Source organism: Haliotis asinina, chromosome 1, assembly GCF_037392515.1.
Source record: "Haliotis asinina isolate JCU_RB_2024 chromosome 1, JCU_Hal_asi_v2, whole genome shotgun sequence".
Classification (NCBI taxonomy): domain Eukaryota; kingdom Metazoa; phylum Mollusca; class Gastropoda; order Lepetellida; family Haliotidae; genus Haliotis; species Haliotis asinina.
The window spans coordinates 66,530,541-66,558,469 of record NC_090280.1 but is presented as its reverse complement, the minus strand read 5'-3'; the positions used below and the strand labels follow the sequence as shown (position 1 = coordinate 66,558,469).

The 27,929-nt window shown below is 41.6% G+C and overlaps 2 protein-coding genes across 3 annotated transcripts; one reads left to right on the top strand and one right to left on the bottom strand.

Moving 5' to 3' along the window:
- Positions 1-560: 560 nt before the first annotated feature.
- Positions 561-17,350, bottom strand: LOC137282140 (vitamin K epoxide reductase complex subunit 1-like protein 1). The gene is made up of 3 exons (XM_067813871.1): positions 16,910-17,350; positions 9,833-9,942; positions 561-1,648 (listed from the first exon to the last, which is right to left on the bottom strand). Exons 1-3 carry the CDS (start codon positions 17,101-17,103, stop codon positions 1,434-1,436), a joined length of 519 nt encoding a protein of 172 aa, XP_067669972.1. The 5' UTR covers positions 17,104-17,350; the 3' UTR covers positions 561-1,433.
- Positions 17,351-21,899: 4,549 nt separating this feature from the next.
- LOC137282123 (vitamin K epoxide reductase complex subunit 1-like) lies at positions 21,900-27,464 on the top strand. 2 transcript variants are annotated; one of them, XM_067813852.1, is made up of 4 exons: positions 21,900-22,186; positions 22,712-22,933; positions 25,400-25,509; positions 26,624-27,464. In XM_067813852.1, exons 2-4 carry the CDS (start codon positions 22,752-22,754, stop codon positions 26,824-26,826), a joined length of 495 nt encoding a protein of 164 aa, XP_067669953.1. In that variant the 5' UTR covers positions 21,900-22,186; positions 22,712-22,751; the 3' UTR covers positions 26,827-27,464. The 2 variants fall into 2 exon arrangements, with proteins under 2 accessions (XP_067669953.1, XP_067669961.1); XM_067813860.1 differs by having other exon boundaries at positions 22,040-22,173.
- The last annotated feature ends 465 nt before the right edge of the window (positions 27,465-27,929 follow it).

Genomic DNA, 27,929 nt, shown 5'->3' with positions numbered 1-27,929 from the left:
GATTTGTTGTGGGCTTTAAAGGGAAATGGATATGCTAACTTACAACTTTCGTGTTGTACACCTGTAAAATTAATTTTTCTGATGTCCAGTATTTTGACAGGTGATTGTACATAAACACCTGCAAGGACCAGAATCGTACATATCTACTTGTGGACCCGTGAAAGTCCCAGGGTAGAATAGGCCTTCAGCAACCCATGTTTGCCACAAAAGGCGACTATGCTTGTCGTAAGAGGCGAATATCAGGTGGTCAGGCTTGCTGACTTTGTTGACAAGTCAACGGTTCCCAATTGCGCAGATCGATGCTCATGTTGTTGATCACTAGACTGTCTGGTCCAGACTTGATTATTTACAGACCATCACCATATAGCTGGAATATTGCTAAGTGCGGCGTAAAACTAAACTCGCTCACTCACATATCTACTTGTGACATTATGAAAGCCTACATGAAATCTGAAGACAAAGGGTTTGCTTGCATTGAGAAAACTGAATGCTCCCATGAATCCTGGAGGCAGGCAGCTTCACTGCATGTAAAGAATCCAGGTGTGATAGACAAGACAAGGTGACAAGAGCATTAAGTATATTTACCACTTTCAACATGTGAGGTCATATTGAGCAACATTTACACAAATCATTGGAATCTAGACATGAATGTATGCACACATATAATGGACAGTTCATGTGGAATAATTCCATGTACAACAGACTCTACAACAAACAGTACCTTAAGTAGATGATAACCATATGCAAATGTGATGATTTCAGGCACTTAAGAGGTATGTGAACTACAATGACTCCAAACAACATCTCTCTACAAGTAGGCTGCAGACAATCATCACTACTTGGGCTGCAGGCAGTCAGTCATACACAGATTGGACTGACCGAACCACAGACTGCCATTGCTCATAAAGACTCATCCCTGACTGCTGGTTACCAGTTCAGTACATAGTCATACATGGCTAAGCATCACAGACATGTTTAGTCATATCATAAGTCTTTCAAATGCCACCTTGACAAAAAGAATGCCTGCAACTGGAAAAAAAACTATTAATATTACAATAATAGACCTCTTATATTTGCATCATAATATATCATGAAATAATCACATGCTTAGCAAAACTCATGATAGTGCAAAGTAATATCATTTCAATACCTCACCTGAGATTAGATTAATGGTAAACTGATGCTGCCTTCCTTCTTTGTATTAAGACTATAAAATTGATCACCACAAATAAATAACATGATAAAATGGTAAAGCCAGGCAGCATCAAGTTGGTTCAGGACACATTGTGCAGCAATAAGTGAACAGCATATACTCAAAACCACTGAAATACTGGACCAGCCATATTTAAAAGGTTATTCTAAACAAGTGGTAAGACTATCAACAAGTATGAGGTTCTGGAGGAGAGTCCTTGCATCAGTGTCACGAACTGCCATCACCTCTGCTTCCGGGACTGAGCAGCCATTGCCTGCCTCAACTTGGAGATGCTGCAGAGGAGGAGCAGGAAGTTGATGATGTACATGCTCATACACACAATACACACGTCCTTCAGCACAAAGAACAGGATGTATGCCAGGTAGATGGAGCCGACGTTTGCGATCATAGATGACACTAACTGTACCACTGCTCCAAATGTGGACGGGTTGTATGCTGAAACACAAGACTGATGATCAAAATTTGTGAACGAGTGAGTATGGTTTTATGTCACTTTTAGTAACATTCCAGCAATATCATGGCAGGGGACACCAGAAATGGGCTTCACACATTGTACCCGTGTGGAGAATTTAATCTGGGTCTTTGGCATGACAAGCAAATGCTTTAACTATAACACTTCTCCACCATCCCTCATTATGGTGGAGTGTGCAGGGCTGATGCAAACAACGAGATGCTACTGTACATGTATTAATGTGGCAAAACAAGACAAAACAAGCATTAACAAATGTAAAATTGATATTTTATACTTATCCCGACTCATACTTATTATGCTTATCTTCTATGCAAATGATAGTGGAACGCCTGAATCCCTTGTAGTTTCCTTGAAGTTCGTCAGAGTTCATTCACCCATGAGTTGAGGTGGGTTGGGGAGGGGAGACCTCACATCTTGTCAAGCTTCTATAAGACAAGTGAATCTCTCAGATTCGTGTGGATTTTTAGATATACTAGTTAGTTATCTACTGCAACTCACGGGTTATGATATCTTACTTATCATAAGATTTGCAACCCTTTATGCGTACAGGTACCTTCCTTACAAGTACAGGGTCTTGATCACACATGTTAGCCTGTCCTAGACGTACGCATGGACTCTTAACCCATAGCACGGCACAGTGAAGGTTATCACATGATAAAGGGTGAGATTACAACACAGCGCCTTTGTTGTGCTACAACATGTGGTCTCTCAGGTACTGGTTAGTAAACAGTGTATCTGACATCCAAATGCAGCCCCCCCATTACCACTGTAATTAAGCAGTTTCCATGCAGAGGGGCTGTAGATGCCACAGCTCTGACTTCATGTGGTTTGGATGATTGGTGACACAGACATTCCACCTCTTGGATATTGTTCAAATCTCTGCCACATGTCGTCGTACCTTTTGTGAGTTGATCTGTATAGAGCTAGTGATACTGCTGTGACTGCTCAGGTCAAGTCTTAAGCAAGTCTTGATATGGTCCATATGTCTAGCTAGAACATTCAATGGGTTTCCATGAGTTTGCTTGGCATGCAGATATCACAGCACTTGAGACACGTTGTCCTCCAAAATATTGCTAAATTTTCCCAGTGCCTTTGTGGATTGTACAAAACAACTGGGGATGGAATTGTTCAGCATTCCGAACACCATCTGCAACTTCTTGATCTTCCGGAACTTCTGTGAGTACATCCTCACCCAATGCTGCCCTATCATTCCGGATGAGTGACAAAAGGAACTCTTCCTGCCACTGGAGCTGGAGCATTCACCTTTCACCTTCCAGAGAACTTTGACTTGTTGCTGTACGTACCTCTGTGGCGTTTGACAGATGATGTTAGCCAATGTGTTGATGGACTTGACTTCTCTGGATTCATGTGTGACTTCCTAGGCAACTTCATTGATCTCCCCACCAAAGATAGTAGGCACTGCCAAAGGAGCTCTTAGCAGATAGTAGACCTTGTGTTCGTAGTAGTGTGAGACCCGCTGATGCTAGGACACGCTAGGACATGAAGAGCCGGTCCTTCTCAGTTACCTGATGATAGGGTCATTCTGTCTCCTTCAGTCATAGGGTTCTGGAGCCTGGATATCAATGCCTCGTTGATCGCTCTAGATCTTGTCAGGCCAAAGAATGTTCTTCTGGTTGTGGTGCAATCTTGTTGAGCAATCTTCTTGTCTTCTTATGTTTCAACAAATATGTTCCTGATGTAAAAGTAAGTTGTTCCCCGCACTAATGTTTGGAGTTATTGTCTGATTTTTAAATATTTGGCTTGAGAGAATGCAATAGCTTGTACAGTAACACCGATTCCTTTATGAACGATCATCGTGTTTTTATCAGCAGGGCACATTTCCAAAGTTAAAGATTATTTGTGTACACAGAACAAGTTCAATTCTAAAACATACGGCTAAAGAATGGAGACAGGTACAAATATCTTGTTTTGTGTTTGTCTTGACTCTTTATAAACCAGATGGAGTAATTAAAAACCGTTTATTACTATCAACAAATAAGCGACACAAACGCCCTTAGGCATATAGTTGAGTAGCGAAAATTGCTGAGGTCAATGGCGCTTGTTCGGTAAAGGACGACAGGGTTGCATAATGAAGGGTTAGTTGTTGATCGGACGATACAGTCCATATATGGCTGACAAAGCTTTGCATTATGGTTTGGAACTGCGTAATGCAATTAAATAGACATGGTGCTATATTTAGAATGGGGTATCCCAGTTTTCATCAAGACTTGTTGGCTTAGCCATCTCATTGACAATATACGTACAACGTTTAAGGATGTGATGCCACTTGCTTGTCTTTTCATGAGTTTTATTCTCCGCGTCTTTTGAAATATATTTAAGGTACAGACACTTGTTTTTCCGGTAGAGAAAGTTCCTATTTCAATGCATGCGGGTGAAAATTGCTGTAGCGATCGGCAAATTGAGCGAACAATGCGGAAATGGAATTTTGTTTGGTAATACCCGACACTGCTCTGTGATGAATAAAAGGCGCAAAATATGTATAATTTTCTCAAAATTTTACCATACCATGAAAGCGAAATATCGTCAAAAACCATAAACAGCCTAATTTAGATAAAGGTACTAAATATAAAAAGGAAATGGTGCTCATCCAACAATCCACATGAGCGATGAAGGAGATAGTGACAAGCATGGCAAGTCACATGACCATTTTGGCGGGAAAGGATTCAAGGGAGGCAACTCATGGGTGAGTGAACTTATACCTCCTCTTCCAAGGGATTCAAGTGTTCCATAATCTGTTGCATAGAAGATGGAGATAAGCATAATAAACATGAGTCAGGATAAGGAAAAATATGTATGGAAGCTTCTGTTTAACAGAAATGTTATAAGAAGGGTCAATGATCCTTTGGCTGTATATTGTCTCCCACAATGTAGGAATCCTGTATATTTGATGTGTTTCTCCATACCAGCAGGGAGTCATACTGGATGAACATATCAATCAGAACTGAACACTACAAAAGCATTTTTTTAATAATATAATATAATATGTGTCATGTTTATTATATCACTTTTAAGTTGGCTGATTCTTCAAGGGTGGATAAAAATCATCTCTGAAAAAATAGAACTTTCCCATTTTGGAAGAGCTTGCAAGAAAAACTGTTTGAAGACATGCAGTAAGCCATATTGGGTTAAGACTTAAAGATCACATATACTCTAGGGGGTGCAAATACATAAATCACTGACATCGTTATAAACGAAACCCTGACATTAAAACTACTCATATCTATCTTTAATTACCAGAAGTCAACCTTATGACAACAGTGTCACTTCGACCCCCACCCCACTTCCAAGGAAGAAATCGTTATGTTCATGCAAAGTCCTTTTGGCCAGCAATGATTTACTACAAGTAGTTAGTAGTTTTGATTTTATGACTCAATGAAAACAAATCTCAAAAGCATTTTCTATCCTGGAAGCAAGGTAGGGGGCAAACCATTCCACAATGCTCACTTTGCACCTACTAACAACCCTTGTCTGAGTGGCATTTTAGAAGTTGAGGTGTACAAATAAGACAAATTGTTATGGATAACAACTTCTTTATTGCATGATTGCGACGTTTCGGTACAGATTCTTGTACCGTTGTCAAGCAGGAATGATGCATAAAATCCAGAACTTGTATATATATATATATATATATATATACTAATAAAACAATGAGATAACATAGTATACAAAGGAAACACAACCTCAACCAAGGCAGGACACATCAAGAAGCTACAACAACTCACCACCACAGCAACCAAACGGAAGAAGACCACAAGCCCAGATATCCACAAGACAGTCGTCAACCTCAGCAAGAAGCAACTCACCAACCAACAGGTCAGTGTCCTTGCCAAAGGTTTCAAATTTGCCCCCACACCACCCAAAATCAATTCGGACATCTTTGTTGCCAACATTGAGAAAGGTCTCCAACAGCTTGCACCCGGTGGAAAGATTGACTTCATCAGACACCAGATCACCAGCATTCTCCAGAAAGCCCAACCTCAAAAACCCAATATCACGCCAGCTGAGAAACAAGCCATTAAACAACTAAAGCAGGATCCAGATATTGTCATCGCCCAAGCTGACAAGGGCAGAGCCACTGTAATCCTAGACAAAGACCACTGCCGCTCCATGGTGGACAACCTCCTAGATGACACCTCAACCTACAGGAAGATGAAGACGGATCCTACTGCCAAGCTTAAACGTCAGCACAAGGCTACGTTAAAGACGCTCCACAATAAACATGAACTCTCAACAGGTCTGTATCAAAAACTGACAGTATCTCACCCCCAGCCAGCACAGTCAAAATCCACAAGAACCCCGTCAAAACTTGTCTACTAGTCTGTTCCCCTGACAGCGTATTCTACAGTACCACCCAGCACCTTACCCAAGTACTCTCACCACTAGGTAAATCTGCCAACTCCTTCATCAGCGACTTAACCGACTTCTGTACCAAGATCCATGACATCATCAACCCAGGTCCCATGATCAGTTATGACGTTGTGGATCTATTCACCAATGTACGTCGTGAAGAAGCTCTCCGGGCACTACGCCACAGAATTGACAATCTTCAACAACCCCTCAACACCAGCCTCTCTACTGACTCTATCATCAGCCTCACCTCCGCCTGCATCAACTCCACCTATTTCACCTGGGGTGATGCCATCTATGAGCAAGTCCATGGACTACCTATGGGCTCCCCACTATCCCCCATCCTAACGGAAATTTATATGACCGACCTTGAAGATAAAGCTCTAGAAACAGCACCCTTCAAACCTTCCTGCTGGTACCGCTAAGTGGATGACACCTTTGTTGTCCTTCAACCTGAGCAAGATCCCATTCAGCTTCTCGCCCATCTCAACGAACTACATCACCGCATCAAATTCAAAATTGAAACAGAGCACAACAACCAACTACCTTTCCTCGATCTCCTTGTATTCCCGCACTTCCTATAACCAACATCAGACCTCTGTGTACAGAAAACCTACCCATATCAATACATCCACTACAAGTCCAACCATCCCCCCAAAGTCAAGATTGGCGTCATCTCTACATTGACCAGAATAGCCAAAAACACCTGCTCACCAATCTACGTGAGGAAATTGAACACCTGAGGAAAGTCTTTGTAGAACGTAACCACTACCCGCCTGAAATAGTCAACCGAACCATTGAAGCCACACTGTCGACCCCTACCAAAAGACCTAAACCAGAATCAGTCCCAATCAAGATATCCATTCCCTACGTTGGTAAAATATCGCTTAAGATCAGCCGGCTCTTGAAACAACAAGCTAACATTGACACAACCTTCCAAGCGTCCTCCAGCCTCAACAACCTCCTCCATGCTAACGGAAGAAAACAACCCACTGTCAACAACAACAACCCGAAATGTGCTATATATAAAATAAACTGTGATTGTGGACAAAGCTACATGGGTGAAACATCATGACCCATCAAAGAACATCGCACCTCTGTTACTAACTCGGACAGCAAATCAGCCATCTCGGACCACATCAAAGAAAACCCTAATCATCAAATAGAGTGGTCTGACATCACAATCCTAACCAACAACCAAACAGACTTCACCAAGCACAAGCTCACTGAAGCCATTCACATCAAACGCCACAAGCCCCCATCAACCATGACCAAGGATATTTCATTCCATCTGCTTATGATGCACTCCTCTACCAAGCCCAATCAATTGTATAAACATATCATCCTCCACTGTAATTCCTTCATTGTAACCCCCTTTATTTGTACATGTCTGGCTTCCATTCACTATCCTTTGTGTACTACTGGCTTCTCCAGCTTTCTGCTTCTCCAATCATGGCATTATGTTGCTCCAGTTGTCAATTGTGTTTTCTTTGTATACTATGTTATCTCATTGTTTTTATTAGTATATATATATATATATACAAGTTCCCGATTTTATGCATCATTCCTGCTTGACAACGGTACAAGAATCTGTACCGAAACGTCACAATCATCCAATAAAGAAGTTGTTATCCATAACAATTTGTCCTGTTTGTACAAACAACCCATTTAGCAGAAACTGGGGGTCTGTCCATGGTGACAGCATCAACTGACCCAAAGGAGCAATCAACAATGAGTTTCTTACACGTTTTTCTATACAACTAACTGAAAATCATTCCTTCCATGACATCACTGCAGGGCTCTGGCGACAGTTACCTAACCTGTCTGTGGTTTTGTTGGTAGGCAAGAGAGAAGCAAACAGCTTTTAGGCAACTTTTAATCGCTTGGTATGAATTAACCACAAGTTTTTCAAGAATGAGTTTCAAATGTAATGATAAAAACAGCACAAAAAATTTGAGTTCATTTGTTCTTTACATTTCATAGCTAGGTCAGACCCTGATTCTGACACCAAGGGATCCTGAAATTAATCTATTGTGATGTTGTGTGATTTCTGCACACCTTTCTGAACTTTAACATGTTTACTATCCCTCTGAAACTGTATAGCCTCTGACGCTGATGATCGCTGAAATATTCCTCTAAGCCCTACACATAGAATATAAAATAGTGCCATAGAAAGTTGAAATAGAAAAAGCAACAACAAAAATTAAACATGCATGTGTTTTCATCCACTCTATAATTGGTTTCCCTTTCAAAGTTTTTGACATGTCATTATTTGAAAAAAACACATATGAATTAATAACTAAAGTAATTCATATGAATATAAGATTTAAGTGGATGATGTGATAAAACAGTATAAATAACTTCAATTTTACAATTTTAAATTAATTGTTAATTTAACATTGTTTGGTTTTGATTCAGTGCCTTTCCCTTTGGTTTTCAGCAAATATGAGGTCAGAAGGTTTACAGGCGTTGTAGTCGGTGAACCCGGTGTGCTGCAACAGTGCTTCAAAACAAAGACACCTCGCTTCAGCAGGCGCAAGTGAGAATGAAGGTATGTCGTTAACTCGTTAAGATGTTTTGTTAAAATCTTAATTAGTATGTGAGAGCCTTAAATACACTCGCATTGAAGTGACTAACCAGCTACTACTCAATTAACTGAAAATGGGATTAAGTGAATGCTTATGTAATAAGATGATTAACAAGGACAGATGAGTATTGTTTCAGCTAATCTTGATTCTAATCTGAATTCCAGGTGAAGGAGACTCTGGTCTCAAGTCTCTATGCGAGTACTTTAGCAGTCAGTGGACGGCCAGCAGCACATTCCCTATCAGCAGCTGGTCTGTCTTCATCCAGTCAATAAGTGCCAACAACCATGTTGAAGGTAACTTGATATCATATCATGTAATAGCATACTAATAAGATTTTACATATAATTCTGTATTCAGGCTGGAACAGACAGATGAACAGTAGGAATGGGGAGCGGACTCTTGACCTGTACAAACTTATCCCTGCTCTACATGTGAAGGCAAGGCAGTTGAATCTCCAAACTAGACTTTTGCGTGATGGAAAACTGAAAGTGTACACAAGAAGAACAGCCAGCAAGACCCAGGAGGAGGTCTTTGCTGCCTGGCAGCTCTTCAAGAATGGAGACAAGACAAGAATGCGTGTGTTCGAGGCTGACAGGACCAGCCAAGTGTGAATGTTGAATGAAATCTCTTGAATAAAATTAAATGAAACAGAACTAGGGCATGAAAGAAATATATTGTGTTTTTGTGTAATATTTTAGTTTCTTGCTGGTGCTTTGTGGTACCATTTTATTTATCATAATCATAAATGGGAAGTGTTTTGATACTGAAATGAAATGTATAACCATTACATAATATATTGTTTGTCATTTTTTTCTTTCTAATGTTATTATTATGTTATTATTATTATTTTATTTATATGTGGCCCCTTTGACTAGGAGTCTGAGACCCTTTTGACTTTTTGATGCAGCCCTTTTGACTAGGGGTTTGCGGCCCTTTTGACTTTCTTGTGGCCCTTTTGACTTTTTCATTTTGCGGCCCTTTGGTTATGCAGCCCTTTTGACTAGGATCCGAGAATGTTAACACACAAATTAATTAGAAAATTTACAGTTTAAATTTGCAAATTCATATCAAATTCTTATTTTAAAATAGACTGAAGATATTAGGGAGTACCCAATACTATCCTCACCCAAGGATCATAATGACATGTAATGTAGACTGTCTCAATATATCTCTGTAGTCTTCTGCACAAACCTATAGTGACTTGAAAAGCATAGAAGATCATTCCAAATACACTGTTAGGCTGGTTCAGTAAGCTTTCACGTCCAACAATTCTGTCGATCAGGCCAAATCCTCTTCCCCATCTACAACATAACAATGAGACAGTAAAGCAAATGCAGTGATGACAGTTCGTGTGTACAAGTAGTTCATCACATGTTGAGGTCTCTAATCATTTACAAAATTTCTTTGCACGGCTAAATCATCAGGTTGTAGATGAATCACACTTAAAGGTCACATGCAACGTAAAACACAACTTTGAAGATTCTGATAGCTTTCGGTATGCACTTACCAATTCAACCTATAAAGTTGAAAAAAACAATGCGATGAAAAAAAGCCTGCGTGCGAAATAGGAGTTCAAATGATTCACTAGAACTGGGGGAACATCAGTGAATCACTCTGATTTCGCGGGGGGATGGGGGTGGGGGTGGGGGTGGTGGTGGTGGGGTGTTAACTTTATAGGTTGCATTGTTATCTTTGCTGAATTGTTTCGGTAAGTGCATACCAAAAGCTTTCAGAATCTGCAAAGTTGTGTTTTACGTTGCATGTGACCTTTAAAAATAACCAGATCTTGCTTACAAGTGATCAAGGTCCCATTCCATGCAGTGCCTTGAATGAACACTACGTACTTCACCCTGACCTTAACCTTCACAGCCTTAAGAAAGACAAGTCTATACACCAGGTTGTCTACCTCAACAATTATTTCTGCTGGGTTTCAATAATTTATCAAAAGAGATAACTAACCCATATCCTTAATCTGAAGAACCTAAACTACCACTTGAAATGGGTTGTTTCATTGCAAAAGGGTTCCAAAACCCTCATTATTGTCAGGGGCTCCAAGGGCCAAGGTAGAGTTTGGTGGTAACCTCTCAAAACAACATTTTAAGCATTGAAGAATAGGCTAAAAGACTGACAAGCAAAATTGTGATTGATGGGAAAATGAATTAATGACTTTTTTTAATGTGAAAATTATGCAGTCATAGTACATAAACTATTATGAAATAAAGTTTTAAGGATAATCAACTTCCTCACTGTGCAACAGCCTATTGTACAATTAAGAAGTTGATTATTCAAAAAGACTTGAAATTCATACTACCACAACTTCTACAATGCCTCTCAAACAGTTTAAAACACAAAAAGTCTCTATTCATGTACAAGTGGTGATGATGATATTAAAGTAGAGTCATCATTTCGTTCTACGGAGGTCATCAATTTTGTAAACATTTACTGGGGGGAGGGGCCAGGGGGTGTCATTGATTTTGTACTTTACCTCACCTCACACATAAATGTCATTTTCTGATTGGCTACTATTTTCAATGCATCCCACTCACAAGCAAGTAACATTTCAATGTACCCCACTGCCAAGCCAATGGCAACTCATTCGGTACTTTCTTATAGTAATTCTTTATCTCGAATAACATTGACTCATGAGTGATATAAAAAAATTAATGATATTTTGTGAATGCAAATCAATGGAAGGGAGATAACTCTAAGTCAGTTTTTCTCTTCGGCAAAACTAGCCATGGCTACAAAAAGATTTGTGTACTGGCATCGACAAGTCACTGTTACTTCTTGAGCTACAACCAGTGGATCGAACTGGTGAATGCCAGTGACGTCTTTGATGGCGATATCTCTCAGGTAGTGGTTGGCAAATACCATAAGGGATTTCCAAAAGCAGCCCTCTATTATAGTTGTTATCAAGCAAATTCCCCTGTAAAAGCAAATGTTGAGGCTAGGGCACTTACTTTGAGTGGGTTGGAGGCTTGTGGTAGCATGTTCATGCATAATCCAGTGCATGTATTTCTGACATCTGGGCGGCTTTTGCTAGGGAAACCAGAAATTGTGTTTTCTGCGGTAACATGTACAAGGATATCTGATCTGCTTGTATGATGTAGCACTACATTGAGATCCCATGCAAGAGCCCTGAATTTATTTTGTTGGTCTTAAAAGAAAAACGTAGTAATGCCAGTAGTTCTGGTACTAAAGTCAACTTTAGGCCACTCTTTATCGTGACTGTACTGAGTGCTGTTATGTACGTTGGTAACATTGAGCCTTTTAGGTGTCTTGTGCGTCTCAAATGACATAAGTAATCAGCCACTTGAGGATGAGATGCTTTACTTGCCGTAAATCCTTTCTGCCTTGCATATATCTCAAATCTCTTCCACCTATCATCATGAAGGGTCCAAGTAGATATGCGTAACACAAAAGTGACAGCCTTTGCCGCTCTTGCGGAATATCCTTGTTTCTTCAAACAAGTCTTAATATGTTTAATACGTGCAGTGGGAATATTGACACGTTACTTGGTGTGTGGATGACTTAGACGATTCGGCCATTCTGGTAGTTTTAAGGCAAGATTTCCAAGGTCTTGTAGGAGGTTGGGAAACAACACCCTTGCTGGCCAGTTGGGCGCGGACAAATTCAGTTATATTTTGTCTGCTTGATTTTCTGTAATACCTGAGGTATTAGTACTGGAGGTGGAAATGTGTACATGTTTAGTCCCTCCCACAATATGCTGAGAGCGTCTGTTGCTCAGGCTTGTGGATCTGGTACTGGTGACACAAACATTTGTATCTGTTTGTTGAACTTGGTTGGAAACAGGTCTATTATTGGGGATCCTGACGTCTGTATTATGAGCCGGAATGCTTTTGGATGTAGCATCCATTCTGTTGGAGACGGCAGCAGTGGCTGAGATAGAGTGTCTACTATGACATTTTTTGTACCTGGAATGTCGCACACTTTCACAAATATGTTCAGCTTGTCGATGATGCTGTACAGGTGAAACGTGAGTTGTAATAGACTTGGTGACCTTGTTGACCCTTGTTTGTATATACAGAATGCTATCGTGGGGTCTTGAGTTTGGTGTTCCCTATCACTGCTTTCATCTCTAGGAGACTGATGTGTAGAGCGTGCACTTGACCACTTCCCTGATGCTACTTCCTTGTCGAGATGAGCACCCCCATCCTTGGAGAGATGCATCTATGAATAGATGAAATAAGCAGTCTGGCTCTTAGGATCTTCAGATAATCCAGTAGAACAAACGGATCTGAGATCATTGACAAATCTCTGAAACAGGCATAATATTATTGTAACCTCCCCCTGCATGTCATGTCTTGGGGTGATGTCAGTAGATCGAGTAAACAATGCCAACTGCAAAGTGTCAATGGAGAGAGTATTGCTTGCGCTATCATGTCTTGTATTTTGTTCCAATAATCTTGCGGGACAAGTATGCAATTCTAAGCTGTGTGAAATTGCATCACTAAACACTGCTTATCCTGCCATGGTTGTAGCTTCAACTTGAGTAGATTCACAAGCCATCCCAAATGCGTTAGTAGGCGAATGGTGACTGGGATCTTGATGTATTTGAATCCTGTCATCTAGGTAGCACTGCATAGACCTCGTTGATGTAGATACTGCACGATGGGTTTTGTCACTCAAGTAAACAACTTAACTTCATGAGACTTTGAAGTAACATTCCTTGCAACTTTGTCTATGCCAACACCTAATAAAGTTGAGGCTGCCAAAGGAGTTCTAAGTAAAGGCTTGGTGTAGTTTTCTCTCCAAGTGCATGCCAAAAGTAAACCTCGCCTCCGTAAAAGATGTCGATGCCAGATACATATCTGGTCTTTCTTTTGAGTCAGAAATGCAAACTAAGATCATGCGATCTTCCTTGGAGGTTGAGCCCTAGAAACATGAGATCAGGGTTTTGTGGACGGCTCTAGATTGTGCAAGTCCGTAAAACAAATGCTGGGTAGTTGTATCCTATTGCACCATCTCTAATCCTCAACCCTATAAGACGTATCGCGAGACTCTGATATAAGCTTGTAATCTTTGTCTTCATCAGAAGTCATCGTAAATGGCTCCATGCGGTGCAGGGGAAACTTCTTTGGGTTGAACGTCAGTATATGCTGACCCTGATATTTAGTTGCTTTATCAAACGCCATGCGTATATTATCTGGAATCTCAGATAGAGGTTCAGTTGGCAGAACGGTGAGCGTATCAAAATCATCCTCAATCATCTTATAAGTATGTGCATCATTAGATTCCTTGGATGGTGATTCTCATTCCAAACCATCAACAATCCAAGATGTTACTTCTGCGTCTGGAAAAACGACTTCCCCTTCATCCTCATAATGGTAGGAGTCTGTGTGTGCAGGCCTGCACGCATGTGAGTGCTCCTGATGACCACCTCTAGAGGAGTCCAAATGCCTTCGCACAGGTGAATCCCACAGTGAGTAGTCTCAGTAGAGTAAAGTTGATCCTGAAAGTGCGATGCCAATGAAGACCCATGTTTACCGTGACTTGTACCATGTCTACATGGGAGGCAGACTGTAAACTTCTGCTGTCCTGTAATGCAGACTTAAGCTGGATACTTGTGAGCAGGTCTTCATCATCTTGACATTGAATTTCTGATTGGCTGTCCCCATGACTACTGCAATCTTGATCCAGTGGCTCTGATGCAACTGTTGTACTGCTACACAGGGTTGCTACCAATGCAGTGGATAACTGTGGAGCTCTGGCGACCTTTTCTTCTGCGCAGCATTGCTCCATTATGGACATCATCTCCTCCGTAAACTGCTGCAAGAACAGACCCAGGTTGAAGCTCTGTGCTGAACTTTGTGGTTGAAATGACAAACCTCATGTCTCTAACAGCATCTAAGTCCTGCTTCATGTGGCAGGGGTACACTGCTGGGAATTTCGAACTCTTCTGGTGCTTCACAGTAGTACTTTTTTTACCTCGAATAACACTGACTGATGCATCAAGCACAAAAATTACCAATGTTTTGCGATTGAAAATCAATGGAAGGGAGATAACTCCAAATCTCTTTACCTTGAGTCATCTGCAAAATGGCGATTCGCCTCGCATTCAACAGAAGTGCTTCAAACAGTTAAAAATTAGGAGATAAAGGCTTTCTGTTTTCATTTTTGTGATCCTTTATCTGTTGATTTAAGACTTAAATCAACAGATGAAGGACCACAAATGTCATTTTAAGCCGAACGCATTAGCATGAGGCTTTAAATGAAACATTTACCGGTCTTAAATCAACAGATAAAGGACCGCAAAAATGAAAACCGAATGCCTTTATCTCCATTCTAGCACAACTGACACGCTTTTGAAATCTGGACACTTTTGCACGCAACAGCGCAGAGTTGTGATGGGCGTTTTTCCAGGAATTGATATGGAATCATCCAACATGATGATCTAACAACTTGTTTGTGTCTCTTACATATGGATACAATGCTGTCAGTTACATAGTGTAGAACCCCTAAACAATTTTTTACCATTACATGCAACCGAAAAATCACCTCACCCCTAGAGTACATTACTATAGACTCACCCATGACCTACAAGTAGGACGACCGTAAAGTGTTGTCGCTTCAAACTTTCAAACTTACTCACGGAAGTAATTATTAATCACCACGCTGCTGTTGCCAATTTGGAATAGACCAGACATGCTAGTTTTAATACTGGACACGTTTACAGTAGATGTGGATGGTGCAACAACTGACGATGCAGCAGGGACCAAAGGCATCAGGTTAGGGATAGGCCGAGTGTTTTCATATTGCCGGTGTGAAGGATGGCTGAGTAATGGCGTTGTGTCTGGGGAAATAATGTTAATGTATTTTAAGTTTATTGCTGTTTATAATAATAAATTTCATTTTCATTTCAATTCATACTGTTTTGTGCTTTGTTTTGGAGTGGCAACCGTATGCAGTACAGTCTTGTATGACTGTTTTGTAGAGCGGTGTCAGGTATTACTGAACAAGCGGCCGTCACTGAACAAAATTCCATCCCCGCATTTATAGATACTGTGAGGTTCGTTTTGTGTATTTATTTGTGCTATAACATCGGGGGAATGACTAACTTAGGCGTGATGTGATGTTAGCAGTTCCGTAATACCCGGCACTGCTCTATGTGGAATCTAGCGTTAATTCAGTGACACTCAATGTGTGCCGAAAGATGTACCTGTGTTTCATTTGTACCGCTTGATTCCAGTAGGTCGTCATCGAACCATTCCGGTTTTAGATCAAATTTCTCTTCTCCGAATATCTCATAGAAGGTACCAAGGTGAAAATCGCCTATGTCTAATTCAAATGGCATGTTTGTTTACAAACAAAAAGGTCAGCGAGTGCTATGTATTCATACACAGGTGAAGCGGTCGATGTGTAATTAGCGGTCCTTTGATTTAGGTTTAAGGACGGTCACATGCAGCAGTCAACCAATCAGAATTGAGTATCTCACAATGTCGTGCTAGAATGTACACCACTGGGAATTTCGAACTCTTCTGGTGCTTCACAGTAGTACTTTTTTTACCTCGAATAACACTGAATCACGCATCAAGCACAGAAATTACCGATGTTTTGAGATTGAAAATCGATGGAAGGGAGATAACTCCAAATCTCTTTACCTTGAGTCGTCTGCAAAATGACGATTCGCCTCGCATCCAACAGTAGTGCCTCAAACAGTTCAAAATTAAAATTCAGTTGTTCGGCAAGATAAATACGTTGTTCACTGTTCAAAATTAAGGTAGGGTACATGAGCCCATGGCCCCCTCGCGACCAGTGAACAACTTAAAATGCCTCCCATGTGACCAGCGAACAACGTATATTGTGAAAAACCTATATTGAAGGGGAGGTGTTTGTGTGTGACAATGCCTGCCTGACACATATATCCCCTACTCCGGTAGAGGGGTAGAGAGGTAGAGGTAGAGGTAGAGGTAGAGAGAGGTAGAGAGAGGTAGAGAGAGAGAGAGAGAGAGAGAGAGAGAGAGAGAGAGAGAGAGAGAGAGAGAGATCCCAATATTTTGATTGACTCAATGACCTGAACGCCAATGAGCATGAGCCCGAGAGAATTATATAGACTTGCTTTGTTTTGGGCTGAAGCATTGCATCAAGTGTAAATAACATTATAAACACCAGATAAATTGCAGTGCTACCTTATTCACATATGGACATAACGCGCAAGGTTGTTAACAAGGACATGCTCCAAATAATAATCGGATGGATTGGTGAACCTTGATATGGCCCCATCATATTATAACCCTGTATATTTACCTTGATGTAAACACCTTGGAACAACTTATTGTCTCACTGAGATCACACAGGGCTCTGTACGAGTCATCCTTCTCCTTGGACATTTCAACGTGATACGCATACCCAGATATAACTATGCCCAAACTACACAGTAGTAATATGCTATTTCGAATCCACGGGCTTGACAAGTCGTGAGCTTTCCTTTTCGCCGCCATGCTGTCACCGGAAGTTCCTTGTGATGCGGAAAATATAACTTGTGCTTGAAGGCTTGAATTAGATGATTTGATAACATATCAGCTGAATGGTCCGATGCATAGATTGAACTACAGCACGCCCTGGTTTCACAAAAATGACACCACCGGAGTTTTGGGAGGCCTTATTCAATAATCCCTAATAAAAGAATTTTTACTGATGTCATCAAATTACACTTCTTGATATGGTACATTCGATATTGTGACATATGTATCTGAAAATGATCGAAAAACTGTTTTTGACCAACTCATTTCTGAAATACAATAATAAACGAATGTCTATTTCATGTATACCATGTTTACAACACAAGTGCCAAAATACAACATTGTTGGTATTTTCCGACGGAGAGCGGGCTGTATGAAAAGTCACCCAAGCACGAGTGTGGTAAACATCGTATCATATGAACACGAATATAATGTTTCATTACATAGTGCTGAAGTCGTCAAATTGAGGAAAGTAAAACCATATCTGCTTGAACCCATGTTCAATGACGTCATGTCACCATGACAAAGTGATATTTTCGCCTTTCTAAGGTAACAAAGTGGAATAAGATTCATTATTGGCAATGCCATAATGAAAGAGATCTATATTGATATTATCCAGTTGAGGTAACTGGTTCTGTAAACGTCAGTGGTGACGTCATTGAAATCATATTGTGACGTAAAGTTAGAATGACGTCACAAATGAGCAACTCCAGATGCTACCATGGGAACTAACTGAAACGGCCACACTCTCCTACCCAGAGTTCCATGCGGCGAGCAAGCATAGTATTGCTGTACCCGTACTCGATGTAAACGAGTGCAGACAGTAAAACCCTTTGGTTTACTTTTTTGTTTACAATGTCGATAACCATCATGTGTTGGTCAATTTCCGGGTGATACTGAGGATTTGAAGCACGGGAACATTTCATTTGAAACCTCCGGCTCACGCCGTCGGTTCCAAATGTATTCCCTAGCTTCAGATACTAAATACATGGGAAGAATATCTAAACAAGATGTATTACCATCTGAATGAGCATGAGTTTCCTATATCACACACAGTACATTGTATCCAGCCTAAATCTTCCACATCTGCATGACAATTTACAGACTTCCTTACACGTATGTGCGACCGTTTAAGGGCTCAACATAAGCTCCGCCCACTCATGCATATTTATGATTTATGTGCACTTCAGACCTGTCGGGGTTTAAGGGCTCAACATGTCCAACAAGATAGGAACGGATGAGGGTTTATAACAGGTTATAACACGTTATACAGGTGGTTATTTGCCAATGCCTTCATCTTCATCAACATCGTCTTCATCATTCGGGAGCACAACATCAATCACGAAATCCTAAACCCCAAATCTGAGCTTTTGAAGCTTTTTATTGGTTGCCCATGTAATCCTCTAAAGCGTTCAAGAGTTTTCGCGTTTTAGGGCCGTTTTCTCTCCATTGGGTGCTAATAGCTGTCAAGTTGGCATACGTTTGCTTGAAACGTCAACACAGTATCTGGTACAACGTATTCTGGATGACATCTTCGGACACACTGTTATTTTTGTATTTCGGTTTGGCTTCTTTCAAGACATGTATATACGCCTGATCCCTACCTCTTCTCGTTCGACTTCCTTGTCTGATGTGTTTGTTCTTGGAGTTGAATTCCTCTGCAGTCTCACCATCGTCCTCCATACACTCACTTTTTCTCAAATATCTCTGCAAATCGTTCTTATTTTGAAAACCCAGACCGCAATAACGGTATTGTTCCAGAGATCGGTGTTCCTTCGCCGGGATAATTCCTACCTCCCGCTTCTCAGAAGTCTCTTTTGGGTTATCAACGTTGGATTTTTTGGACACCGGTTTCGTCTGTGTTTTTGCAAATCAGTATGATCCTGAAACAACGGGGTACACTCAGCACAAGATGGCGTTGTTGGGAGGTTTTCTTCACACATTCGTTCACTTGGGCGTGTTGAGTCCGAATGGAACGATTCTTTCAAGGAGGGGCCGTATACGTTGGCCTCGCAGCGTTAAGATCCCAAAGAAAATATCTTTTTGTTTTAGTAGGAGCGTTGGGAATATTTGCATTAAATAACCAGCAATGTCGGGGTACACTTCTCGAGCTAACATCATGACTGGTTGTTTATCTATGCATGGATTATTGAATAAATCGAGATAACGACATTTTTTTCCTTTGAGTGGAATGTTTATTACATTAGTAATAGATTTGGTTTCAGGCGATGATGATAGGTTCCATTGATGACCTCCTACAGTAAAAAGATCCGTGATACGGGGATCTTTGACAACGGTGGACATGAGATCGTCCTTCCCAAGAATGATATAAGTCAACTTCTTCACACGATGTTTCGGAGTGTATGCTTGCTCCATCAACCAATGATAAGCAATACACTCCGAAAAACCATCCGTTAATCCTGTTTTTCTTACACTTTCCACTTCTAATTGCTCCTTAAAGATTTGTACGTTCTTCCAGTATTTTGGGCAGTTCTAGTGCTCTATTCATAGACATCATGAAAAATAGTCGTGTAAGGTGAAGTTTGCATTCAGGCTGAAGCTTGAAAGATAGCAATTTTTTCTTTTGCTATTTATAGTCTTCTCTCATAGCTGATGCTCGGGTTAATATATTACCTAATCGTAGTTATGTCGTCCTGTCTAACTCATCTATATACTCGCCCTTTAATATGAAGTGAATTAAGGAAGTGGTATTGTGTACATGGCGACTGGTAAATGGATATAGAGGATCAAGAGCATACTCATAACACTGAGGTTTTCCATGACGACACCTAACAACCAGAGTATGGATCACATGAGGGGATTGTCTATTGATGAAGTGTCAGGGATTATAACCTCATTAATCACACTCATCATTTTAAATAGGTCACACCTGTCAAAAAGGCTGGAGGACCAGCACACTCAGTGCTTGTATCGATACAAATGTAGTGTATGGTGGTGTACACTCCGGGATACTTCTTCAGTTCCCTATCAGATAATTGTAATGAATCGAATTGTTGGTTCAAGTAGAGACTAGTCGAGAGGACCTACTTATGTCTGTCTGCTAGGTCGTGAAGATCTCAGGTGATTTACCAAGATTCCGTGTACAAATCCATGTTGGTATGTGCCATTAGCTCATCTCTCTGCCACATCAAACAGGTTCATTTGTTTGTTTTTGTTTAACGACGCACTCAGCAATATTCCAATAGCAGTCAGCAGTCAGTAAATAATCAAATCTGGCCCCGATTATCCACTGATTGACAAAATCTCATACCAATTAAATGTACCAACGATTCCACCCCCCTCCAATCTTTCTAATTACTCTTTTCTTTTGGTAAAACAATTTGCAAAATGTATAAATATTACAGCAACAAAAGTGTAATAGCCTTTCTCTATCATGTTTGTTGAATCAGTTATACTACTGCCATATTGCTGATCAGATTGCTTTATTAAACTTTGTTTAGTCTTCTACCACCTTTAATGGTCCTATGGAGAATATAAGAATCTGAATCTGACATCACCGGCATCGATCTACACCACATCAATGTACACCGGCATCGATCTACACTGGGTACGATCTACACCGGCTACGATCTACACCGGCATCAATGTACACCGGCATCAAAGTACACCGGCATCGTTCTACACCGACTACGATCTACACCGACTACGATCTACACCGGCTACGATCCCGTCATTCGCATATAACGACAAGACCAACTCTAACCCGGATCTTCACGGTTCACACAATCTGGTTAATATATGGGAAACTGGCCGAAGACTACTAGTGAAGTGCTCGAGAAAGAGCCGATTACTGATAATCACATTGTAGTTTCAGTAAAGCATTCCAAGCGGAAATCAGTTGTAGATTGGTAACCCTGTGTTTCCGTCAGCTGCTGCATGTAACTAGATCTCATATTTATTACCAGAAATCAGTCAGCGATGTTTACAGAGGCAGTTCTATCAGTCACACTCTCTCACATTTTTGCTGTTCAACACACGAGATAGTTTCTCACCTACCCGAATAACTACCTCAAGTGTGTATGTACAGATGTAAGTTTTCAGACTGGTATGTGATGAACAGAGAAGATTTCTCCATTCCTTGCACAATGTTTAAAAAAATGGCTGCAACTGTACCTCTCGTACCAGACAATATGGTCTTCACTGTTTGAGACCGAGATGAGCTTCACCAGCAGCTTAAAATGGTATTCCGAAGACGTTTGTAAATGACGAAGTTGACCAACTGAAAAAGCGTATACAGTGGCTAGAGTCATTAGAAGTATAGGTAATTAATGTAGTTCGGAGTTGTTGTTGCTGCTGTTTTCGGAATGACAAACGTCGACTGTACTAAATCGCCCACCCGGCCCTTCCTATGTTTCCCAGTCGGACGGGACAGACATGCGTGATCAGTACCAAAATCTACAGTGCGAGGCGACGTCATAACAGACGTCTAGCCAGGCTCGCTTACCGTGTTCAACCAGCATCGTTAAACAATTAACACAAACAGTAAGACAATTTAATATAGGTGACGAATGACACGACCATGAGATAATGGTCGAAATAACTACTAGGTATTGTATGAGGCAACGAAAACACTATTATCTGACGCAGTCCAGGTCAGCGCAGGCTCTTTATTGGTTATGATAATAACAACACCGACTTAATCTCAACGTGTCACCCCGACTGGACAACCTTAGTATGCATAATACACGAGCAAATTCATTTGACAGTCCAGGCAATCATTCACATTTTCACCCACATTGCATGTCACCTCCGTCACTGGTCCACGCTGTATTGATTGTGATCTGTTTAGGAAGCCCCACAACGTGCAATTAATGTCTGCTCGTGGTCTTCATCTCTCGGGCTTCCCACTCTCTGCAAAAGTGGCGTGATGTGATTGGCTGAGTTTCTGTCGTCTGCTAGAAGACTGACATGGAGTTCCGGTGCTGACGCGCCTCTGAAAGATGAACGACTAAACCCACCGCCCAGCGCCCCCGCCACCCAACTGAGAGAGTTCACATCCTCTGGACCACACAGTGACAACCGACCACGGTACGTGTTCAAGGTAAGACTATGCACGTTACATAACTACATAGTGTCCACGTCTCAGCCATATTACCTGTGTATGGTGTATCGATCAGTGACCATATACAAAGCTTGCCATTCTCTATACCACCTTGCCATATTAATTTCCCGGCAGTGGCTCCAGGACCGTGGTCAGCTGAACACTGACCCCGTGAACAGCTCTAGTAGCCAGTTCCCCACACTGCACCTGCGTTAGTGTCTGTGATCATTACATTAAAGCCAAGATTCGATCAACAATATACTTAACAGGCATCTAGAAACACAAATATCCGTTGTTTCTTTCTTTTTTCTTCAGAATGAAATTAAACTGAGTCAGGCACTCTTGTCAAACTACTGGTGTTGTGTAGGATCTTCTGTTGTAGTTAGTTCATGTATGCAGGCAATGTGAAAGACAAAAGTCAAGGACCTGTTTCGCAAAATTCAGGCAAGAACAGTAATGTTTCCTAACATACTGACACAATATCCTACAGAACATCCAAGCGAAAATGCTATATGTTGTCTCTAGGTCTAGGTTCCCTGGTGCGTCAGCTACAACATTCGGGTGCATGATGTGTGTGTCGTGGCTGCTGATGTCCAATCTGGCCGACCGGGTGCTACTCAGTGTGCTGGGGGTGGGCGTGTCCCTGTACGCGCTGAGAGTGGAGGTGAGGAGGGAGAGAGACCCGCAGTACAGGGCAGCCTGCGATTTCAGTGACAGATTCAGCTGCTCCAGAGCCCTCTGTTCACCGTGAGTAACTTACGCCACGTATCATTACTGCAACACTCCCTTGTCACCACCGTGAGTAATTTACGCCACGTATCATTACTGCAACACCCCCTTGTCATCACCGTGAGTAACTTACGCCACGTATCATTACTGCAACACTCCCTTGTCACCACCGTGAGTAACTTACGCCACGTATCATTACTGCAACACTCCCTTGTCACCACCGTGAGTAACTTACGCCACGTATCATTACTGCAACACTCCCTTGTCATCACCATGAGTAACGTACGCCACGTATCATTACTGCAACACTGCATTCTCACTGCTGGACCTGGGCGTAGATTTTCGAAGCTCTCATAGAGCTAAGATAGTTGTATGCTAATGTATGGCACTTACGACCATCTTAACACCAGGGGAGCTTCGAAAAGTCCAGGAGATTAAGTTGCAGTGCAGCACATACCGTAATGAAAGTTTCAACAGACGCGCAATAAACCGTAATGTGGAAAAGATGATGAAAAGGTTGCCACAGTTATGCATTTAAACACACTGTCTTAGTTATTATTAGACCATTCTCATATGACGATATATTTGTTTAATAGATACTGCAGTGGAAACAACAGACACTCCTATGGAAAGAACACATATGTTTTACTGATATCTATCCATACACTACATCGGGACCTAAATGGTATGCCACAGAATCTATACCGTCAGTCCTGGAATGATCTAAACACAGCAATACACAACACATGAGAGACAAGAATATTTACGGGATCGGTGGACGAGCATATTTTGCACGTTAAATTTCTTGAACAGGTCGATAACAGTGATCCTAATGATGGTCTAGGATTTAGAAACGCTTTTAGTTTAACAGCTTGATGAACAGTTTAACAGGTTAATGTCACGATTACTTTCTGAAACACAGAGAAACGTCGTTGGGCAGAGTAATCTGACAGTAGCCGGGGTATTCACACATGACAGAGCCCCATTTCTGGGCGTGGAGCACACAATCCAGTGATCCAGATCCGGATGAGCATCGATCTACGGATATGGCATATATCATATTTCAGACAAAAGTGTACAACGTTAGTATAGCAACAGCAAGTCCCGATCTCTGAATTATCTCGTAACAAGACAGCAGGGAAACTGGTAAGGGTCACAAACAGACGTCTTGTCGGAGGTGTTCGCAAACACGTCGTCAACTGCGGCGACAGTAGTGTCACTCAGAATACAGCCCAACAAGCATCATAATCTGTTTTGTTCATTGCTGTCAAATAGGGTTCATGTGCAAGCTAGCTTAACGACCAAACGTTACTCCTGTAACATACTACAGGCACATATTGCTCCCACAGTGAAACCATGACTCCCAGCAGTCATTATAAAGTGTCCCTGTGTTACTGATGAGTCAGTACTTTCCTTGATATTAAGGGCCATTGAGTGTTAGTGATTGAGTTTAGTCTTACGTCGAACGCAACAATATTTCAGCTATATGGCGACGGACCAGACAATCTAGTGATCAACAGCATGAGCACCGATGCCATGTGTCAACCAAGTCAGTGAGACCACCCGTTCCTGTTAGTCACCCCTTTGTGGCAAACATGGTTTGCTGAAGACATATTCTATCCCGGATGTTCACGGGTCGACTATATTATATATGATTTTCAGACTGAACGTTATCTACAGTACTAAAAAGATGACTGCAGTAGCTTGTATTTGCACCACATGCCATCGGGCTGACCTGAACAAACCTGTGATCTGTATCTTTACTCCCTCCACATCCATAGACGTGCAATGCTTCACACTAGAGACCGAGTGAGTTTAGTTTTATGCCGCTTTTAGCAACATTCCAGCAATATCACAACGGGGGGCACTAGAAAAGGGCCTCACACATTGTATTCATGTGGGGAGTCGAACCAGGGTCTTCACCACTCCACCGCCCCACTAATGGCGGAATCACGGGATATGCACACAAGGTCATTCTCTCCAGACCTTAATCTTTCCCATGTAATGTCAACATACTGGACGCGGTGTCGTCTATAGTTATGTGTACACTAAGTGACGCATACGATGGTTGTATGCAGTGATTGTGTACTGCTCCCACATTCGAATATCAGGGTTAACGCTTCTACCTACGCATATATCTAAGTATGAGTTAGATGTGTTGCTTCCACTCTTCAATGGCGGCAGCAACGCAACCACTTACAAAGAAACCATTTCGTTTTGAACTGTCGAATATGCATACCGTACGTTGATTATGTTTGTATATGTGTATGTTGTATAGAAACACCCACGCGTGTCTAAAGAATATTTTCAGATATTAGTCAGGTTAGGTATTGTATTTCTGTTTGCAGAAAATCGATTTTGGGGATGAAAATACACTGTAATGTGTGGGGATAAATATATATGTTTGATTAGTTTGTTGTCAGACGAGTGTCGTCTGGAGTATAAACTAAAGACGCATATATCTGTGTTGTATGGAATTGGCAGGTACGGGAAAGGATTCGGAATTGTTAGTATACTGGTGGGCAAAGATCACTTCCTGAATCAGCGCAACTGCACCCTCGGAATCCTGTTCTACCTGTCACAGATTGTCTTAGGTGAGTAGGGCACGTTCCAGATGTTTTGAGAGTGAAGGAAGTGAGTAAAGTTTTACGTCGTACTCAGCAATATTCCTGCTGTATGGCGGTGGTCTGTAAATAACAGAGTCTGGACCAGACCAGATAAACAACATGAGCATCGATCCGCGCTATTGGGAAGTCAACGAGTCTGACCACCCGACCTTACGACAAGCATAGTCGCCTTTTATGGTAAGCATGGGTTGCTGAAGACATAATTTACCCCGGATCTTCACGAGTCGTTTTGAGAGAGGAGGGCTATCTGTCACAGATTGTCATAAGTGATTCATATCATACCTATTACCGACTGTACCACCTGAGCTGCGTTACCGGTTACAGTTAGCTGTAGATGAATGATTTTACCTGTCACATTTTGCCCTTGGTGAGTCCTGGATTGTCCAAGGTGTGTTGTTTTCCCCATCATAGATTGTCCTAGGTGAGGCTAGTTGTCTTACATGACATGGCTCGTACCAGGCAGGTTGTATATCAAACTTGATTGTCCGAGGTTCTGACCCTGTCGTAAGCCTCTCTCCATCTGATCCATCACTCGTGAAAGGCTAGTTCTGTAGAAACTGCCAGCCATGCCTCTGAGTGGAGTCTTTTGATAAGTTGATCTTAATCATGGGATATGTAACAGAACTGGTCACGGCTGATGCTTATTTTATTCAGTGTCTAAACCAGAGTCTAAATCAGCTCAATGAGAGCATATTCGTGACTACTACATCTAGCCGGACAAAATCAAAGACCTCAGGAACAACCCCAAAGACTTAAAAAATCAGAAACCTCAGTAACAAACCCAAACACCCTTTGTATTTCATTTCTGTATATTGCATTTCAATGATGCACACTTTTATCTTTCTCTATTAGCGTTGTCAGTTATTTTGTATGTGCCCCCTTTTTGAATTGTACAAAGTTATGGTAAATATGTACTGTATCGAAAAAGCCAGTGCCATGAATAACCCCCCCTCCCACCCCAAAAACACCCCCCCCCCCCCCAAACAAAACAAAAACAATCACCCCCTCCCCCCAAAAAACCCAGACAAACAAAAAACAACAAAAACAAACAAAAAATGCAATAGTATGTTCTATGTTACAGCATTCCTGCCCAACCAAGTGCTGTGGTCGTGTGTTCTGTATTACACATCGGTGATCGCGGGTCTCGGCTGTGTGTACCTGGCCTTCATCCTGTTCTTTGTACTGCGTGATATCTGCATCGTCTGTATTGCCACATACGTCATCAACGCTGCGCTCATATACCTCAACTACAATTTCTACCTGGACAAACGCCTATCGCAGTGAGTGTCACTTGTTGGAGCATCCTGACATGCACATGCTACATATTGTCAGAGTGTCCACGAAACATTTGTGTGTTACAACGTGTATATTGTCAGTCGTCAAGAAGTCTCGCACAGGCACGGACTACTTATTGCAGAGAGTACGTCGTTGGCAGATTCAAGCGGATGAGGGGTGTAGGTGTTTTTTCCTCCCTTGTAAATGACTTAAGACGACACTGAAGTTGAAGTAAAGCAGTGGTGGAGCCAAGGGTTCACCACGCCCACCCCTAACCACCCTACCGACTCTTGAAAATTCGAAAGTGTTGGAGTTAAAGGACATGTGACATTGATTGATCAGAGGTTTGGAACTGCTGGTCCTGCTCGGACCACTTGTTGGTATGTATTGCCAGGCTTGCCAGGATACGGTAAGGCTATACGCTTGTCAGTGTATGGAACCTATATCGTTGCGCTGGTATCGAGGCCATGAAACTGACCAACCTACATGGGCCACTTGCAGTTGTTGCTACAGATAACAACATACTCATGGGAAATGTATGTTTCTGCGCCTGGGACTTACGCATTTGATAAGTGGCCAATCATTATTATTATTGCTAAATTCAGAAATGGCGAGAGAAAGGTCAGGCAATAAAGACTTGCTTTGTACATTGTCTTGATCATTTTACTGCAGTGAACCCATTAGTCTATGACTTCTTCAGTCATATGGTGCAAGTACTAAGGCCGTTTGTCTCAAACACACATGAGCTAGTATTTATCAAGTCATGTGAAACAACTACTGGTAAGTTAGGTCACCTCTGTTCCTTGAGATCCAGGAGTCTGACAGTATAGGCGGATGCATGCTGCATCAGCTAAGGGGGTCTTCTGTGCCAGCATGTCAATTCAATTTCAGTCTAAGTAAACTTAGCCTCAGTACTTTTCGTTACTCCTACCTTTAGACACTTTCTACGGTACCCGAACGATTCCGAATGCTTTTTCAGCGTACGATCGTTTGTGGGTGATGCACACAGCGCACGTTACAACCATGAGAACGGTGAGTAAACAGTCGCTGAGTGGTTTTGGCAATGTTCAAGGATGTCATATTGCTGAAATCTGAGCTAAAACCCCAATATA

What these genes read in the sequence shown, in the direction of transcription:
- LOC137282140 (XM_067813871.1), bottom strand. Translation starts at nt 17,103, where the DNA reads ATGGCGGCGAAAAGGAAAGCTCACGACTTGTCAAGCCCGTGGATTCGA. An exon ending in TCCAAGGTGTTTACATCAAG is followed by an intron (nt 9,943 to 16,909) that starts GTAAATATACAG and finishes GTTATGTTGTAG; the next exon opens with ATGGGGAAGAGGATTTGGCC. An exon ending in TGCTTTTCAAGTCACTATAG is followed by an intron (nt 1,649 to 9,832) that starts GTTTGTGCAGAA and finishes CTTGTGTTTCAG; the next exon opens with CATACAACCCGTCCACATTT.
- LOC137282123 (XM_067813852.1), top strand. Translation starts at nt 22,752, where the DNA reads ATGATGTGTGTGTCGTGGCTGCTGATGTCCAATCTGGCCGACCGGGTG. An exon ending in TCCAGAGCCCTCTGTTCACC is followed by an intron (nt 22,934 to 25,399) that starts GTGAGTAACTTA and finishes TGGAATTGGCAG; the next exon opens with GTACGGGAAAGGATTCGGAA. An exon ending in CCTGTCACAGATTGTCTTAG is followed by an intron (nt 25,510 to 26,623) that starts GTGAGTAGGGCA and finishes TCTATGTTACAG; the next exon opens with CATTCCTGCCCAACCAAGTG.